At 35.3% G+C, this 19950-nt stretch overlaps 1 protein-coding gene across 4 annotated transcripts in view; it reads right to left on the reverse strand.

The window, feature by feature from the left end:
• The window catches only part of ARMC2 (armadillo repeat containing 2), a 166903-nt gene extending 150287 nt beyond the window's left edge, over nucleotides 1-16616 (reverse strand). Inside the window, exons 1-3 of one of the 4 annotated variants that reach the window (XM_031964442.1) lie at nucleotides 16587-16616; nucleotides 8095-8356; nucleotides 7437-7509 (exon numbers count right to left, since the gene is read on the reverse strand). In XM_031964442.1, coding sequence (XP_031820302.1) covers nucleotides 7437-7509; nucleotides 8095-8312 — 291 coding nt within the window. In that variant the 5' untranslated portion in view covers nucleotides 8313-8356; nucleotides 16587-16616. Of the gene's footprint in view, nucleotides 1-7436; nucleotides 7510-8094; nucleotides 8357-13092; nucleotides 13622-13784; nucleotides 13928-16586 lie in introns of those variants that run through there. The other 3 variants (XM_031964440.1, XM_031964441.1, XM_031964439.1) reach the window with 3 other exon arrangements.
• Nucleotides 16617-19950: the final 3334 nt, after the last annotated feature.

Below are 19950 nucleotides of genomic sequence, written 5' to 3' on the forward strand. Positions count from 1 at the left end.
TAGTGCTTGGGACAGTGATCAGCACAATGGCTACCTAAAGAAAAAAATTACTTCTCTGACCACTTCTCCCCATTTTCTCATGTCCATACACTCCAGTCACATTTTTTTTTTTTAATTTCCAAGTCTACCTTTTCCTTCCACTGTATCCTCTGGAACCTTCATTTTGTTTGGAACAAACTACCCTACTTATTTCACCTCTTCCTCTTCCCCTCATATTTCTCTCAGCTTCTTGCAATCATATAAACCTACCTCTTCCCTGAAGACTTTACATCTTAGCTACTGTAACTAATACTGGATTGTGCTCCTTACATGCACTATGATGCACTGACTCAGGAGAAGAAATAGTATTCAGTTGTATTACCCTATTTAGATTCTAGTATCCAAAGTCCTCATTCCACTTTTCTTTTTCTCTAATACTGATGGAGATATGAAATGATACAACCATTTTGTAGAGCAATTTAGGATTATACAAAGAAATTAACTTAAATGCCCATACTTTTGAATCAGAGACTTATTAGGCTTATACTCCAAAGAAGACATTAGTGTGAAAAAAAGTTCCCATATACTCCAAAATACTTATAGCAGCCCTTTTTCTGATAAAGAGGAACCAAAATAAATTTCCATCAACTGGGTAAAGACTAAACAAATAATGACACATGAATATAAATGGAATATTACTGTGCTATGAGAAATTATGTGTGTAATGAATATACAGAAGGAATGCGGAGCAAAATAAACAAAGCCAAGAAAACAATATACACAGTAACCACAACAATGTAAATGGAAAGAATGATACCAAAAAATGAAAAGTAAATATACCAAAATTATAAAGACAAAGCAAGACTTGAATGAAGAGATATGAAAAGACACTCTCAACCTAGCCCTTTGTGGACGTGGAAAGTCCACAGGTCTTACAAATTGCACGTGTTTTCAGGGTTTTTCTGTGTATCAATCAGTTATACTGACACTTATTTTTTTCCTTAAAAAAATACTATTTTCCACATGAGATAGCTAGGCGAGGCTGAGGAAAGGAAGGAAAATATAAAATGCTATGGTGATGTAAGAAACAGAAAATATCAATAAAAACATTTTTAAAAACAAAATATGCTAAGTGACCTGTACACTAGGGACACTGATGCGATGTGGATGATGATCCACTAAAGAAGACCATGAAGTAGTAATCAGACAGGTAAAATGCAATGTCATGAAATTTCAGGAAGAGAGAATACTTAGAAGTAGTATATGGGCAAGGGGAGGGGTATACTCAATATCAAAAGCAAAAAGTAGAAAAAGATGAGAATTGAGAAAACTACACTAGATTCAGCAATTAAAAGAGCCTTAGTTGGGAACTATGCCAAAGAGCTATAAAACTATGCATACCCTTTGGACCATCAATACTACTACTGGATCTATATACCAAAGAGATCATAAAAAAATGGAAAAGGACTCATGTACAAAAATGTTTATAACAGCTCTCTTTGTGCTGGCAAAGAACTGGAAATCAAAGGGAATACCCATTAATTGGGGAATGGCTGAATAAATTGTGGCATATGAATGTAATGTAATATTTTATTTCTATAAGAAATGAGCAGGACGATTTCAAAAAAATCTGGACTTTTATGAATTAATGCTGAGCAGAACTAGAACACTGCACACAGAAAGAACAGCGTACAATGATCAACTCTGACAGATTTTGTTCTTCTCAGCAATACAATTGATCTAAGACAATTCCAGAAGACTTAGGATAGAGAATACTATCCACATCCAAAGAAAGAACTATGGATGTCTGAATGCAGATTGAAACATTTTTACTTTTTGCTGTTGTTTTTTTCTTTCTTAATGTGGAAATGTTTAAATATGACTGTACATATATAAACTGTATTAGATTGCTTGCCATTTTGGGAAGGAGAGAGAAAGAAAAAATAGAAATCAAAATCTTATAAAAGTAAATGTTAAAAACTATATGTAACTGGAAAAGAGCCTTAGTAACCTTGAAAAAAGCAGTTTCCATCAAACAGTAGAGTCACAAGCCAGATTTAAAAGTAGGTAGGAAGAAAGTGAAGGTAAACCATATATTTCAAAGAGGATGAATTTCTTTTAAAAAAAATATATTGCTGTTATGTACTACTGCCTTTTATAGGAATTTGGCCATTACTATTAATACCATCTTCCCAGGAACTCAGACATCTCAAAGCTAGTCACATCTGTCTTCAAAACATCTCTCCTATCATTATATACTTCAACAACAATACTATATGATGACCAGTTCTGATGGACCAGGCCATCCTTAGCAACGAGATCAACCAAATCATTTCTAATGGAGCAGTAATGAACTGAACTAGCTATGCCCAGAAAAAGAACTCTGGGAGATGACTAAAAACCATTACACTGAATTCCCAATCCCTATATTTATGCACACCTGCATTTTTGATTTCCTTCACAAGCTAATTGTACAATATTTCAGAGTCTGATTCTTTTTGTACAGCAAAATAACGTTTTGGTCATATATACTTATTGTGTATCTAATTTATATTTTAATATATTTAACATCTACTGGTCATCCTGCCATCTAGGGGAGGGGGTGGGGGGGTAAGAGGTGAAAAACTGGAACAAGAGGTTTGGCAATTGTCAATGCTGTATAGTTACCCATGTATATATCCTGTAAATAAAAGGCTATTAAATAAAAAAAAAAAAAAACATCTCTCCTCCCCTCACAGAGCCACCATCCTAATTTAAGTTCTCACATCTTAAATTCTCACATCTCTTACCTGGACTACCACCAACAGCCTTCAAATTGTTCTCCTGGCTTCAAGCCTTTCTGCCCTCAAAACTCTCCACTCTATTTGGCTCCCCCCCCCAAAAAAAAAATCCACCTAAAGTGTAGGTCTGTCCAGTTGTCCTCCACCTCCCTCAATAAACTCTAGTGGCTATTATCTTTGGAATCAAATATAAAGCTTTCTGTTTAACATTTAAAGATGTTCCTAATTTGGTTCCTTCCTACTTCTCTAACCTTTCTACATTCTACTCCATAATCTCTATAGAATATTGACTCTGCTGGTCAAACACAACACTCCATCTCCCAATATCTTTGCCCATCCCAAAGCCTGAAATGCACTCTCGCCTCCTAAGTTTCCCTAGTTTCTTTCAAGATTGAATCCCACTTTCCCCAAGAGACCTTTCTCGCTCTCCCCAATTATTGTGCCTTACCTTCTGAGACTCCCATATATTTATATATATATATATATATATATATTTATATATATATATATATATATATATACACACACACACACACACAGAGATATATGTGTACATAATTGTGAATATACCTAATTATTTCCACGTCATCTCCCTGATTAGAACATAGACACCTTAACAGCAAAAATGGTTTTTGCCTTTGTATCTCTAATATTTGGCATAGTACTTAGAACTTGATAAGTGCTTAATAAATGCTTGTCTACTGACATAGACAACTGATAATAACTTGAAAGGATGGCAGGTTCAAGAGATGACTTTTGAGAGAATAAGGGTAATCCTGGATAGGTTTGCAAACATCAGAGAGAGACTTTAAGTTAGAAAAGGGAATTATCAAAGGGAAAAACTCCTAGAAGAGATGAAAGGCTGGGGCAGCTGGATCATACATTGAGTACAGCACCAGCCCTGGAATCAGAGGACCTGAGTGCAAATTCAGCTACGGACACTCAACATTTATTGTGCGATCCTGGCCAAGTCACTTAGCCCCAACTGTCTATTCCTCCATCCCCCCTCGAAAAGAGAAAGATGGAAAGATGAGGAATCAAGAGAATAAAGGGCACTGAATTGGCAAGAAGGGCTACCTCTTTCTCAGAGATTGAAGTAAAGGAGTAAGAAATACCTGAATTCAAATCCTATTTACTACCAGTATGACTTTAGGAAAATTACTTTATCTCTCTCTGGCTAGCCCACAATAAGCATTTAATAAATGCTTGTTTTCTTCTTTCCTCTGTTCACTGTGCCAACTATACTGTGCTGGATGCTGGGACCATAAAGTCAAAAGAGAAAAACAGTCCTTGGCCTTCAAAAGGAACTTACATTTAACAGGGAAAATGGCAGGGATTGTAGTGAGAAAATCCAATAAACTCAACAAAAAAACTGAGGCAATAAATTATTTTAGCATTCTATCAAAATATAAAATGAACCTGTAAAAGTCATTCTGCATGCCTCTATATTATCCACAAAATCAGAAGAAACTAAAAGAAAATGATTATACAAAAATATGTTTTGTTCAACAAAGAGTGGTACCTACAAGATAAAAAGGAATAGATGAAAATTATGTGCAATAAGTGTTGTTAAATATTTATCCTTTGAGGGACCTGGGATCTAATCAATAATTATGGCTTTCAAGAGTACAGATCAAGATCCATTTAAGCTTTCTCTTACTGTGTCATTTCTGTCTGTGTCCTCTCAGGAATCTTCCATAAATATTCTATTCAATCAGTGGTCTGGAAGCATTCTCCAGAGCCATTAGTCTTAGGTTCCTTGTTCATTATCCCTTCCTCCATCATATGCCTACCTCACATTCTTTTCTGGTTTTTCACTAGATGATCTATCTCATGCTCCTTTTTTTGCATACTTGTCATCATTAGCAACCTGCTGCAATCTACTTACACTCACGTTTCCACTGCTTTTTGTGTCTACTTCCAAGTCTGATTTCCTTTTGAGATTGCCATGTTTCAAGATTCAAGACTTATGACAATACTAGGAGAAGTCTAGTGTTTTTTATGTAAAGAGTTTTGTATCTGGGAGCAGACTATATCAATGATTGAGAAAATTATGTAATCCAAACTGACCCCATCTTGTAAAACTGATTGCATTCTGAGACTTAGGTTTCATTTTCCTTTAAATTCCTCCTACTAATTAATTGTGGGAATTTAATGACACCTTATTTTACCCCTGGGAAAGTCCACTTGCTCACCTTCTCACCTTTCCTCTCCTATTCCCCCAATTCCAAAAACTCCTTCCTCCTCCCAATTGAAAATGTCCCGAATCTTTCCTACAATTATTAATCAGATTACCCAATCCTGTATCCTGGATTATATTCTGTTAATTGTTTCATTTAATGTATAAAAATCTGTCTCCCAGTATTTGGGGCCCAGTGCCAGGTGGGGGCCTAAACAGCTGCTTAGAGCATTGAGAATTTTAAGTAGTATGTCCCAAAACTTGAACTCAGGTCTTCCTGATTCCAACACTGGATTTCTATAGATTTTCCAACTCTCTTTAGTGAATAAATCTGGTTAGAAATTTGACATTCAGTTATTCTTCTATGGGAAATGATGAGCAGGATGCTCTCAGAAAAAACTTGGAAAGCATCAGTGAACTCAAGCAAAGTATAAAATATACTGTATACAAAATAACAGCAAAGTTTTGGCATGAGCAAGTGTAAATGACTTTGCTACTTTCATCAGTACAATGATCCATGAGTACTCTTAAGGATTTATGATGAAAAATCCTATCCATGCCAGAGAAGGAACTGATTTGTGTCTGAATACAAATTCTCTGTCTGTCTGTCTCTGTCTCTGTCTCTGTCTGTCTCTCTGTGTCTGTCTCTCTCTCTCCCCACTTTGTTTTTCTTGAGTTTTTTAATTTATTTTTGTTTTTCTTTTAAGTAGGAGATCTATATTTTCGTTCACAATATGACTTTTATGGAAATATTTTATATAAAAAAATTGACATTTAGTCTACACAGAACCAATAAAATCTGTAAGAATAACATTCTTTCTCCAATGGGAAAAAAAATCTAAGGACATAGGCAGACATTTTTCAAAGGAGAAAATGCAAATTGTTAACGACTGCCTGAAAAGCTGTTCAAATTCTAATTCTCTAATAATTAGAAGAGCTCAAATTAAAACAACTTTATAATGCCACCTTCCACCAATCAAATTTACAAATATAACTACAAGTAGTCAAATTACAAGGTTTGTAGAGCTGTGGGGAACGGGTATTTCATCACATTTCAATAGGATTATAGGGAGTGATAAGTTTTTAAATGCCAAATAGCAATAACAATCAGAATGGCAACATTCATTATATCCTTGGATCCAGCAATCATTATTAAAAGGAAAAAGGACCTAGCTGTACGAAAATATTTACAATTATTTCATTTGTGACAACTAGGTGATAAAGTATATAGAGTATTAGGTCTGAAATCAAGAAGACTTCCCTTTCTGAGTTCATATCAGGCCTCAAATATTTATTAGCTATAGGACCTTGGGCAAGTCATTTAACCCTCTTTGCCTCAAGTGTCCTCATCTGTAAAATGAGCTGCAGAAGGAAACAACAAACCAATCCATTGTCTTTCCCAAGAAAATCCCAAACAGACTCATGAAGAGTCAGATGTATCTGAAATAACTCTCTCCTTTCTCTCCCTCTGTCTCTTTCTCTGTTTCTGTGTGTGCGTGCGTGTGTGTGTGTGTGTGTGTGTGTGTGTGTTTCTCTCTTCCCTCTCTATCCCCATTGATCTCTTAATTGACAAAACCATATTCTTTCCTTAGCACTCATCCTTTTAAACCTCTTTGCTGTATGTCAAAACTCTGCTAACCACCACTATCTCCTCCAGAATATTATATCCTCTATGGATATTCACAATATTGCTCTCTTCTCCTTTTCTTACCTGTAAGAATACATCTTCTTAGTCTGCTTTGCTAGTTCATTATCTATCCCTCTGAGCATTCCCCAAAGTCCTGTTCTAAGCCACTTCTTTCTTTACACTTAGTGACTTTTTTGGTTCCCAGGGGTTTAATTATTATCTGTATGCAAATGACTCCCAGAGCTGCATGTACAACTGCACACACTTAGACATTCAGCAAAAAGTAAAGTCCTTGAGAGTCAGGGATTTTTCCATTCTTTGTCCACGCCTGACACTTTGTAGTTGCTTAAACACTGATGACTGACTGACTACAAGCATCAATTCTCCCTTGGCCTATCAATCTAGGGTAAATCAGATCCATTATGTTCACCTTAACTAAGACTCGTATGTTGTAGCTGGCCAAAGCCAATGTGAACTCCAAGGTTAGGGAACGTTTACGTGATTTATTACAATGAACTTGCCTATATTTGTTATCCATTTGCTCATATTTAATTTTTTAACATCTTACTTTTCTCTTAAGTTTGTAGTTTCAAAATTATAAACTTCCTTGAAAGAGTATTTTTATGATCAATATAATTATAGAAAAACATTTTTTTCCAAGTTCTTTTCTTTACTATCATGTTATAAAAACATTATAATGGAACTGTGTTGTCTCCTCCTGAAAGTACTACTGGACTTAATGCAAAGTAACTTGTAGCTATAAAATTATAATTATGTCTACCACTTTACCAGTCCTCCTAAAATATAGAGAAGTGCTCATTGTATTTCATTTCAATGATATTATGCAACATTATTAACTAATGATACTCACAAGCTCTAGTGGACTGAGACGTGTACCAGAAATTGGTCTTGAATCAGATGATTCAAAGCTGGAAGCATGAAGGCTAGTATAGGAAACAATGAAAACACATTAGTTTCTGTGTATATTTAATTATTTAATTTCTAGGATATATTTTACTTTTAGCTAGTAAAGTTTAACATTGTAACCATAATAAAATATGTATTTAAGATTTAAAATTTTAAGAATAAGGATAATTTGAAAAAGGAAAAAATTAAAAACACAACAATAAACTCCTCTTCACAATTTTCAGGTAAGGTAAATAAAAAGCACTGACTAACAAAATGATGTATCAGTAGCATAAAAATTGAAATTTGAAACATTCAATTAAGTTCAATTAAGAATATTTAATAATGAACTCCTTTTCTTAATTTTCAGGTGAGATAAAGCACACATTGATTGATTAATGATACTTCCATAGTATAAAGTTTTACTTTATACCATTTTCTATAAATAAAACTTTAAACCACTTTAAACTTTATCAATTATAAGGCACAGAGGATTACTAAGAAGATGGTGAGGAATTCACCTGTAATCAATTCATAAATGCCTACCTCTAACCAGAAGAATAAGAAAAAGGCCACTTGGGTTTCATGAACTTTTAAAACTACATAGAAACAAAAACAGGTACCTAAAAGAAGAAGGAGGTCTATTATCTGCTGTCCTTGAAGATGCAGGTCCAAAAAGTTTTCTTTGATCTTCACGTGGTGTAAATGGTCTTTGAGTTCTAACTGTCCTTAATGCATTTCGTGCTTCACTGATGATTTCTGCACTGGTCTTCTGCTTGGACAATGAACGTCTATAAAATGGGTCCAGTTTTTCTAATTTTTTATCATGTGCAGACTGCATCTTTCTTTTTTCAGGCAAATATCCTTCGGGAAGCACACCACACACTGCATACAGATAGCAACATATCAATTATTTGTTAGTAACATAAAATCAAAGAATTAGTGAATGCTTAAATAATCTATATTATTTCTTGCTATATTATACTTTCAAATGCTAAATGTTGATGAACATTTAAAATCACATAAACATTTCAAGGAAGATATCATTTCAAATGAATATTAATTTTAAAAACTAAACCCCTAACTATACTATATACTAAACTGTTACTATTACAAAAATAGAAAAGAACAGAGACTATCCCATATCCCGACACTATTTGTATAATAAGCATAGCAGAAACCCTGGGCTCCCTTTCCATAAGACAAAACATATTAGGATTTTAATAATACAATTTATAATATAGATGGAAATATATAAATGTCTGGCTAAATGTATGGATAATCCATATATCAATGACTTTTCTCTACTCTCCCCCATAATCCTATTTTCCACTAGATATAGAAAATAAAGATATGACATTAAATTGTCTTTCTTTTAAAAGGCAGAAAATATAGCATAAGTTACATGAGAAAGTAATTTTTCAGATATATTCTCTTCCCTCCCCTTCATTTTTATCAATTATTCATTTTTAATTTGTCTTTTACTTTAATAAATACTGTTTTTCAAATACTGTAAATCCTTTGTTTTTCCAACCTTCACGGTGATCTGGACCATGCTGAAAAGGATTCTAAATTAACAATTCCTTTCCATCCCACTACCTGACAATGTCCCACCTATACTACAAATTATAAGAATAATGATTACTATAAAAATAAAGGTTATAAGCTTTTCCCCAAATAAGTATTTTTTTCAACAAACTTTAGAGCAAAGTTCCCATGCATAATTGTCTATAATATACTTAAACTAAGTTGCTGTCAATCATATTTAGTTCTAGAAGTCTGTTCAAGAAAATGTGTTGTCAAATTTCAATAGGCAATTATAAATATTGTTAGATTACTAATAATTCATGTATAAAATAAAGGGATTGTATTAAACAATCTCTAGGATCCTTCCAGCTCTAATCTAGTATCATTTTTATTAGACAGTTCTTTGGCAAGAACTCCTAAAGAATAATGCTTAATATATCCAGTCATGACCATGCAGATACCTTTAACATTTTTTGCATTACATAGGTAAGATACCATAGGTAAGTTTGTTACATACTTTAAAAATTAAATCTCAATCATGGCCTTAAACTAAACTCTTAAGTATCACCTTTCACATAAACCATTTGCTCCACCTGCTGCTAGCACCTCCTTCCAAATTACCTTGAATTTATTTTAAATTTATTTCTATATTCTTTCAATTAACATCCATTAGGCACCTTCTATGTGCCTGACATTGTGCTTTGTGATAGGAATATAAAAACAAAAATGCAAATAGTTCATGCTCTCAAAGAGCTTAAATTCTATAGGGGAGATAACATGTACAGTAAGCAAATGCAAAAAGTATAACTATTTCTACCAATGAAGGTCAGCATCTTCTTCAGAACTTAAGAGTCTTAAGAGAGTTATCTATTATGTCAAAAGAAATGATGAGGGATGGTTTCAAAAAAAAGCATGGAAAATCTTATAAGAACTGATACAAAATGATGTGAATAGAACCAGAACACTGTACACAGTAACACTGGTATTGTAACAATGATCATCTATGAAAAACTTAGCAATTCTGATCAAGAAATGATCCAATTTTAAAATATGCATGATGAAAAATGCTATCCACCTTCTGAGAGAGAAATGATGAACTCTTAAGTGCGGAATTGTAATAATGATTTTTTTCACTTTATTTTTGTTGCTTTTCTTTTTGATACATGGCTAATATGAAAATATATTTTGCATTATTCATATGTATAACTGATATCACATCACTTGCCTTCTCAATGAATGGGGGAGGGACAAGTGAAAGAGAATTTGGAACTCAAGATTTTTAAAAAATGAATAATAATAATTTTTTTAAAAGAGAGAGGGAGAATTATCTAAGGCACTAAGAGATCCAAATGACAGGCCCTGGGTCAAATCATGTCAGAGGTTAATCTTAAAACCAGTCTTCCTGTCTCTGAAGCTGGCTCTCTAAGCAATGTGTTTCATATTAAAAAAGAAAAAAGATATAAAGTCTTATTTATTTGAGGGGAAGACATTAGCAGCTTTAGAGATTCTTGAATTCTTTAAGGGGGATTGTTCCAGGACACATGAGGATTGTTTCCTTTCTGTCTCAGTCTCTAGCACCTGACAACAGTAAACACTTATATCTCTGGACGTCTTGTATTTGTGAAGCTATCTCATGTAAGCAAAGTTAGATCTTTTCTGCCAATTGAAACACTTACCTCTAATAAATATCACTGTATGAAATTCAGCCCACAGTTCTAGCATGTCTGGTTCTTTCTAGACCTAAATCTGTCATCCAACTATCATTTATAAACTTGAAAAGCAGGCCATACTCTTCTCCCAAGTCTGATAAAACTGTTGAATACCCAAGGCCCAAGAAGAGTTTTCCTGAGAATCTCAATTAGACAGATATACGCTCTAATTTCAACTTATTATTATTATTATATATTATTATTATTATTATATAATATATTATTATTATATATTATTATTATAGCTCCTCAAGAAGTCTAATTTTTAAGTAGAGAATAAGTTCAAAGATTTAGAGCTACAAGGAATTTCAGAGATATCTTCATTTTACATATGAAGGAACTGAGGTTCATAGATAAAGATAAAGAATAATAAGCATCAGAGATAAGATTTGAACTGGGATCTTGCAATTTCAAATTCAATTCAATAAACATTAATTAAGTACCTACTATGAAGCAGGCATTGTACAGTAAAAACTGCTTTAGAATATAAGAACTGGCACGTATTATACATAGATCTAGTGATACTCATACATTACTAGTGACACTTAAACAAAATAAGCGAGTGATCTTCAAAGTACAATGATTCTTTAGAATGTAAGCTGAGAGTGTTACTACTGGGATTATATCCCAAAGAGATTATAAAGAAGGGAAAGGGACCTGTATGTGCACGAATGTTTGTGGCAGCCCTTTTTGTAGTGGCTAAAAACTGGAAACTGAATGGATGTCCATCAGTTGGAGAATGGTTGAATAAATTGTGGTATATGAAAATTATGGAATATTACTGTTCTGTAAGAAATGACCAATAGGATAATTTCAGAAAGGCCTGGAGAGACTTACATGAACTGATGCTGAGTGAAATGAGCAGGACCAGGAGATCATTATATACTTCAACAACAATACTATATGATGACCAGTTCTGATGGATCAGGCCATCCTCAGCAACGAGATCAACCAAATCATTTCTAATGGAGCAGTAATGAACTGAACTAGCTATGCCCAGAAAAAGAACTCTGGGAGATGACTAAAAACCATTACATTGAATTCCCAATCCCTATATTTATGCACACCTGCATTTTTGATTTCCTTCACAAGCTAATTGTACAATATTTCAGAGTCTGATTCTTTTTGTACAGCAAAATAACGTTTTGGTCATGTATACTTATTGTGTATCTAATTTATATTTTAATATATTTAACATCTACTGGTCATCCTGCCATCTAGGGGAGGGGGTGGGGGTGGGGGGTAAGAGGTGAAAAATTGGAACAAGAGGTTTGGCAATTGTTAATGCTGTAAAGTTACCCATGTATATATCCTGTAAATAAAAGGCTATTAAATAAAAAAAAAAAAAAAAAGAATGTAAGCTGAGGCATATGGTAGAACTGTTTTTGTTCATGGCGTGCTAGTTCTTTTTTTTTTTCCCAGCCTTAATAAAAATCAACAACAACAACAACACACACACACACACAAAACCCATTCCATTTGTTCTCTAAGATCTTGCATATTTCCTGAAAAGTACATATATAACAAACATATAAGATAACAAAATGACTAAAATTTTAAACTTTTCAAAAACTCTCCTGCCAAATGCAGCAAAAGCTATATGCTGGGTAACATTAGTCAGAACAGCAAAATATTCCTTATTGATGTCTGGAAGAAATTCAAAGTGTTTATTTATAATCTTATAAAATCTGTATTCCAACTACTTAAAAGAATTGTTTCTCCTAATTCTACACAGAAGTACTCAAAGCAAAACACTCTTGTTATTACAGTTCTATAATAACTTCACGCTTTTAACAACAAAGAAAAAGTTGAATATTTCCACAAGTGGCCTGGGTACTAAATTTTTTTATAGATAATGAAGTTATTTTACTTTTCAATTTAATGACTAGCAAAATACCATATTCTTTATTTCCATTTGAAATAAATACCTTTTCTAAGGTGTACAAATTAATTATCCACAAAGTAAGAAAGCATTAGTTATTTAAAAATTATATATATTTAAAATACAGAAAAGATAGGGAAGATGTTGCTATTTTGTTCAGAATGGTTTTAATGTATGTATTTCATATGTTTTCAGCTTTGTGTTTTCATGCAGCAAAAGAATTCTGATCAAGTATCCTAATGCTCCATTAATTAGGAAATGGATCTGACTTACTGCTTTAAAAAAAAAAAAAAAAAAAAAAAAAGGGTCCATAAGATGAGAAAGGAACGGTAGGAGGGAAGATTTGCAAAGCAAAAACAAAACAAAACACCCACATTGTCCAGCTAGCTTGTGTAGGAGATTATGATCAAAAACAATAACAAAATTACATCAATAAAGATGGGAGAACCTTAACCATGCCACATAAAAGTGTTATTAGGTATGAGTAGTAACAGTAACATTACCTCTTGGTGAATTACAGTACCACTTGCTAACATTCTGAGAGTTCTTCGTCTATTACCAGAGATGCTTATAAAAGGGGGTGGGAGACATGCTCTAGATGGAAAGCTTGGTTACAGTCTTTCCCTGTTTCTGCTACAGTTTTCTCTTCCTCCTCTGCCTGAGCCTGGAGGTGACTCAATGCACCACTTCTGGCCCATGTCCCCCCGCCTCAGTTTCCCCAGCTGTTTGCTCTCAGTATTCTCCAAGATGGGGATGGGAGTGGAGAATGAGAAGGCAGGGCAGCAGGATCCTCCGAGACTCCCGCTCAGTGCTACCAATCCCTAGACAGCCTCCGCATGGAGGAGGAAGGAGATGCTATTAAGAAGCCCGTGGGATTGTCCCCAGAATGGCTGGTCTTGCTAAAGTCGCTCAGAGTTTCCCAACAACAACAATCTAGGGGAGCCCCCCAGGCCCGCGCTCCGCCATTCAGGGGCTCCCAGACGGTGCAAGCATCCCTCCCGCGGGCGGCAGCAGCGAGGCCGGCCCTCCGTCTCCATGGTAACTGTACACAAACTGCCTCCTCCCCCCGCCCGCCCCGCCCTCCAGGCCCCGCTGCCCCATCTCCGGAGCCCGTGGCCCCCCGGGGACACGGCGGCGACGGCCCGAGCGGAAGGAGGGGAGATTAGGGAGGGGTCTCTAGTCTGACCAAAAGCACCTGTAGTCAGCGCTGGAAACGTCGCGGTTGAGGCTTAGCTCATTTTTCCAGCCTCTCTAAGGCAGCGGCAGCGGAGGCGAAGGTAGCAGCTGAAGCCAGGATACAGACAGGCCAGGGAAGCTTGGAGAGAGCGGAGTTGGGAGGACCTTTAGAGCGCCGTAAGACAACTGGGCATGCGCGGCCGGCCCTGACGCATGCGTGTACGTGGGCTCAGCGGGCGGGGAGCAGCTGGGAGGCGGGAATGGAAATGGTTATCCCCATCGGGACGCTTAGGTAAGCCTTAGGGATGGGAAGGAATGGGGGGGATGGAGGGAATGGAAGGAACGGAAGAGAAGTTTGTGTTGGTTAATATATATTTTTTGTATTATCTACTGACTTAGTAGAATGTAAGCTCCTTGAGGGCAGGGACCTTCTCCCCCCCTCAGTCGACATCTCCCTGAGTACCTGGCCATTGAGTAGGCATTTAATAAATGCTTATAAAATTGAACCGCATTGAATGCTATTGTCGTTATAATTTCTTCATCATCATCACTTACTGAGTGCTGATTGAGAGATCTCAGTAACTCAGTAAAAGCTCAGTTATATTCTTCTGATTAAAGAAAACCAAAAAAAAATTATTTCTTATCATATTTAGACACATTTTTAGTGTTAAACATAATGGAGATGGTAAATATCACCACTTGGTTGAATGTTAAACATCACTGCCACTGGGTTGGGGAGAGGGAGGATAAAAGAAAAAGTCACCACTCCAATAACTTTTCTAGTTGGAGAAACAGAACATTAAGTAGCCGAGTGTTTATTGACCAGTAATTTCAGTTAATGTCTAAATCAAAAAGCAATACATTAGTAATTAGCAGGTATTAATTAGCTAATGTTAATAGCTCACTTAAAGAACAAAAGAAAAACTAAAATAGACAAAATAAATGCTGAAGATTTTTAAATACAAAATGTTCCTGATAAAGAAATGATAAAAGTTAATATTGTTCCCATGAAGTTAATCTTTTGGTAACTTGGGTTCTCTATATGAGTAGGGATCAGAGTTATTAATATAATAAGCCAATGATAAATTATTGCCTCTCCTCTCCAGAACTAGAACAGTTGATAAATCCTCTGGCAGATTTATGGGAAAACATGGAAAAGACAGACAGAAGGTGGGATGATTTTACAGTGTCTACTGGTAGAGGGAATAACCCCCTCCCCAGGAAAAAATCTCAGATCACTATATCTAGACTAGGAAAAAACCCTTAGATACCAACTCATCTAATTCATTTTACAAATGAAACAATTGAACCCAAGGGAATTTGAGCGACTTGCCACATCAAAACATCAGCAGCAAATAATTTTTGAATACAAAGAAAAAACTAGCATCCCAAAGAAGCACACCATGTGTCCTCAAAAATCATTCTTTAAGTTTTCCATTTTTCAGCAATATCTTAAATCCTTACATTATATCTAGTTTAATGCTCTATACAAGGCAGGTACTCAACAAAGCTTTTGACTTAATTTTCAAGTTTTAATAGTTTCTCCAAAAACTGTGTTGCCAAGTGAAGTCTCTGAAAACTTTAAATCTCTGGTGACAATAGTTACACTGATGTTGATGAAGAATCAGTCTTATATTTGTAGCCCATTCCTTACATAATAAAAGAATTTAGGGCACTCTATTAGAAAATTCTTCTGTCTTCATCTTGTTCTGAGGGTAATACTTTTAATGGGTGCAGGCATGTATGTATTACCATTTTATGATAAATGCCATTGATTGGATATATTTGGAAAGGACCTAAGAGTCTTTATAATTCGTTTGAAGTTCTTTCTGCCACTTTTAGTATGAAGGCAGGCAAGAACCTAAGGGTAGATAGACTTAAAAACACCATCACCACAAAGCTTATTAAGAACAGGAAAAAAAAAAATGCACTTTAGGAGCTCACAAACAATTCTCTCATTAAATTAAAGCTGCAGCAACAGTTGACTGAAAGCAGAATGTTTGGTAGACAAAATCATTAACTGCCTTTCCTTGTAATCCTGTTTGTTTCCTTTAGGAAACTGAGCTCTAAACTCCTCACTTAACCCAAAAGTCCTTAAATTATGTCAGCTTTACCTAAATTAGCTTGATTGACTGTGTTTACTTATCTTTTTGTCAAGTAGCTGTCACAGATTTTCTTTCTGCCATGATTGATAAAGATTTGACCCTAGCTAAATATTTTATTAAGTACGTGTATATACAATCATCTGTTTTTGCCACTGAGCAGATTGGACACAAAGTCCTTTTGCAATGATAATGTTGTCTATTTCATACTCATATAGATGTCTTGCCTTCCTAAAATGGTAAGCTCTTTAAGAGTAGAAACTTTAAAAAAACAAACAAAAAACTCCCAAGCACACAGCATATAACAAATTGTTAAATGAACTAAGCTCAAAACATTTAGGAAAATCTTCACCATACATCCTAATTAATTATCACATGCTGTCAAGCCTGTAGTTGGAAGTAGCCCTGCTTAAATCATCACATCCTTCTGCCATCAGCCCCCGAAAGTGAAAATATTCTCAAATTCCAGGAGTACAAAAAAAATCAGTCCCAGTTTCCTGGGATCCTGTTAGGGAAATACATGCTGACTGGAAACATCATCTAGCCAATTCATTCTGAATGAAAATACCAGGAAAGTTTGAACAGTTGAAAAGCTTGAAAAAGTTGGAGTGACAGAAAACATTTGAAGCGATTAAACTACCCCCATCTATTTCACTGGGATGCACAGTGTTAGGGCATAACACAGTTAGGGCATAACAGCAAAAGGGAATTATACTGACCTACTGTACTTCTTCCTCCATGGTTACCGGAGGACTAAACAAATAGAATGCTATTGTCTGTATTGTTATGCTCTGTTAGCGGCAACATTTCTGACACAGAATTTCTGTGTTATCATTTATATCATGTTAGGTTAGACAAGGAGAACTAGGTTGGAGATTTTTTAACCAAAATTTGTCTTGACTCATAATATCAATACTATAATTCCCTAGGCCACTGATGATGCCATTAGATAAAGTTTTGATTTTTTTCTGTTTGTTTTTTGTTTGTCAATTGCCTCACTTGGGAATTATATTTGAAAAGGACCTAAGAGTCTTTATATTCATTTGAACTTCTTTCAGCCACTCTTAGTATGGAGGCAGACAAGAACCTAAGGGCAGATAGATTTAAAAACACCATCACCACAAAGCTTATTAAGAACAGAAAAAAAAATGCACTTTAGGAGCTCACAAACAATTCTCTCAGCTTCTTGTAGCCCTAGACTACAGTTTGTACAATTCATATCACATAAATTTAGTATTCAATAATTACCTTACCTTGTTTTATGTATTTTTTCCTGAGGCAATTGGGGTTAAGTGACTTGCCCAGGTTCATACAGCTAGGTGGGGTTACATGTCTGAGGTCAGATTTGAACTCAGGTCTTCCTGACTTCAGAACTGGTGCTTTAACCACTATGCCACCTAGCGCCCTGTTTTCTGTATTCTTAAAATGTGATGTAAAAGTGAATGTCTGAATATCATATATTTCCCCATCTTTTAAAAAATAATTTCAGATATCTGACTCCAGAGGGAAAAAATAGTGATTCTAACTTGGAATTGTTTTAAAATAATAATTCAGATACTTCAAGAGGCATTTGACTTTTGTTAATATGCAGTCCAGTTTGCATCTAATCCTCCTAATCATCCTCTGTAAGAAATTCATTTCAAAATAATCAATTCACATTATGTTTGCATACTAATTTTAAAGCATGTATAACCTACTGTGTTGACTGAAGAAATTCAGACTACACTCAATTTTGGACACTTCTCCATTATTAGACAACTGCACAGTCAATGTTCTTGGTCCCACTCAGAATATCTCTGGGTTTTAACTTTGGGAAGCTCTAAGTTTAGCTAACTGCTGTTATTTTATTTAGTTCACTTGCACTAGCAAATGATCTAGGCAACCAATTAAGCATTTTGAACATTTTTTTTAAAACCAGACCCATAAGATCATCCTTGTGGGAAAGTCCCAGTGAGGAAACTTCCTTTTCTATAGCAGATTGATAATCACTTCACCATTGATAACTTTATCACCTGGGACCTGGAAGGTTAGGTAATCTTCCTAAAGTCATATAACCATTATGCATCAGAGGCATATTACCACACTTTCTTTCTTAGGCTAATTATAATAGTAGTCACTGCTAACATTGACATAGCTCTTACTATGTGCCAGGCTTGTGCTAAGTGTTTTGCAATACTATCATATTGATCCTCACAAGCCTGAAAGAGAAGTGCTATAATAATCCTCACTTTATAGTTGAGGAAACTAAGGCAGAGATTAAAATACTCTAATATACTCATTTCTAAAACAGAGGCAGCTCAGGCCAACTTCCTGTAACAAGGGATAAATTTGCAATGCCAATAAAGAAATTCTGTCTACAGTATGAGGTAGAGTTAGAACTGTTTCTATAAATTCATTGACACATTGCTATCTTGCACAGCCTAACCAAAGTACCACAGTTCTAAGTCTACTTTAGTCCAAGCATGAAGCCAGTACTCACCATTTCTACATCCTCAGATGTTTCCTCCCTGCTCACATAGTGAGACTAGCCTCTTTCTCCCACCATTTTCCATTCTCCAAGCAGTACTTGTTAATATTTGTTTCCCATAGAACTCTAGCCCATGGTAGTTTTGAGAGCCATAGCCTTTATTCTTCTTCAACCAACTCCTGAGGGCAGCCAGGTGGCACAGTGTGGATAGAGTACCTGACCTGAAGTTGGAAAATTCATTTTCCTGACTTCAGATCCAATGTCAGATAGTTACTAGCTATGTGACTCTAGGAAAGTCATTTCATCCTGTTTGTCTGTTTCGTCATCTGTAAAATAAGCTGGAGAAGGCAGTGGCAAATCACTCCAGTATATCAGTCTGCCAAGAAAACTCCGAGTGGGGTCATAAAGAATCAGTTTTGACTAAAAATGACTCCTGAATCCTGCTTCAAGATTAAAGAAATAATAAAGGAGTGATAGCTGTCTGTTGCATAGGATTATATTTAAAAGTACTCTCCTTCCCCCCCCCCATCTTTAATGTTCACTAACCCCACAATCTTTAATTGTTTAAGTTGTTTTTCTCAGGCTGTTGAACTATTCCAAATCCTTAGCAGTTCACAAACTGAAAAGGCCACACATGAAGATATCATACCGAATTCAGAGGACAAAATTAGTCTCTGATTTAAAGCCTCATTTTAATGATACCATTGAGCCTTTCAAATGTTACACTTTTTAGCAACAGATGAGAGATTAAATATTCAGGAAGAGAGAGCTTCTAAAAGCTGCTAAGAGAAGAATGAGGACTGAAAAGAAAAGCCATCAGATTTGACAGTTAAGAAATCACTGGTAACTTTGAAAAAGCAGTTTCAGTTGAATTGCTCTTGCCATCAAAGCCGCAAGTGTTTGTCAGCATCAGTATAAGCTAGGCCATACCAATTCCAATAGACTTCTCTTGGAGAAAGCCATCTGCATCCAGAGAGAGGACTATGGAACTGGAATGTAGGTCACAACATAATATTTTTACCTTTTGTTGTTGTTCGTTTGCTTGTTTCTTTTCTTTCTCATTTTTTTCCCTTTTGATCTGATTTTTCTTGTAAAACATGATAAATGTGGAAATATTTTTATTTATTATTTAGAAGAATTGCACATGGTTTTGCAGAGGTGATTATTCAAAACTATCTTTGCATGTGTTTTGAAAAATAAAAAAGCTATTATTATATCTTTAAAAAGCTAGGCCATGCCAGCAACTTCAGCTCTATCCCCTTTTGGATATTTGGAAATGCTAGGTACATCAAGGACCGCATGAGAAATGGGGCTGGTGCCGTATGGAGAGAATCCATGAAAGTATAACAGGTAATGCTATTCAGATTGAAGATGCTCCTTTGCCCTCTTCTTTAGTTAGGAAGTACTGAGAAGTTTTGTGTTTCTTTGTGGGTAGAGAAATAAGTTCAAAGTCTTACATATGCTTTGCTTTCTGCCTTTGCATGTTAGATCTATTTTGAAGTAAAAGAATTTGCAATTTCTGAGTTAAAGCTTAGAGGAAAAATTACTCTTGAGCTCAGATTTATCTTAATTTCGGAAGAAATTAAAGGGCTATGAACCATTATGACACTCCATGA

Source organism: Sarcophilus harrisii, chromosome 4, assembly GCF_902635505.1.
Source record: "Sarcophilus harrisii chromosome 4, mSarHar1.11, whole genome shotgun sequence".
Lineage (NCBI taxonomy): Eukaryota > Metazoa > Chordata > Mammalia > Dasyuromorphia > Dasyuridae > Sarcophilus > Sarcophilus harrisii.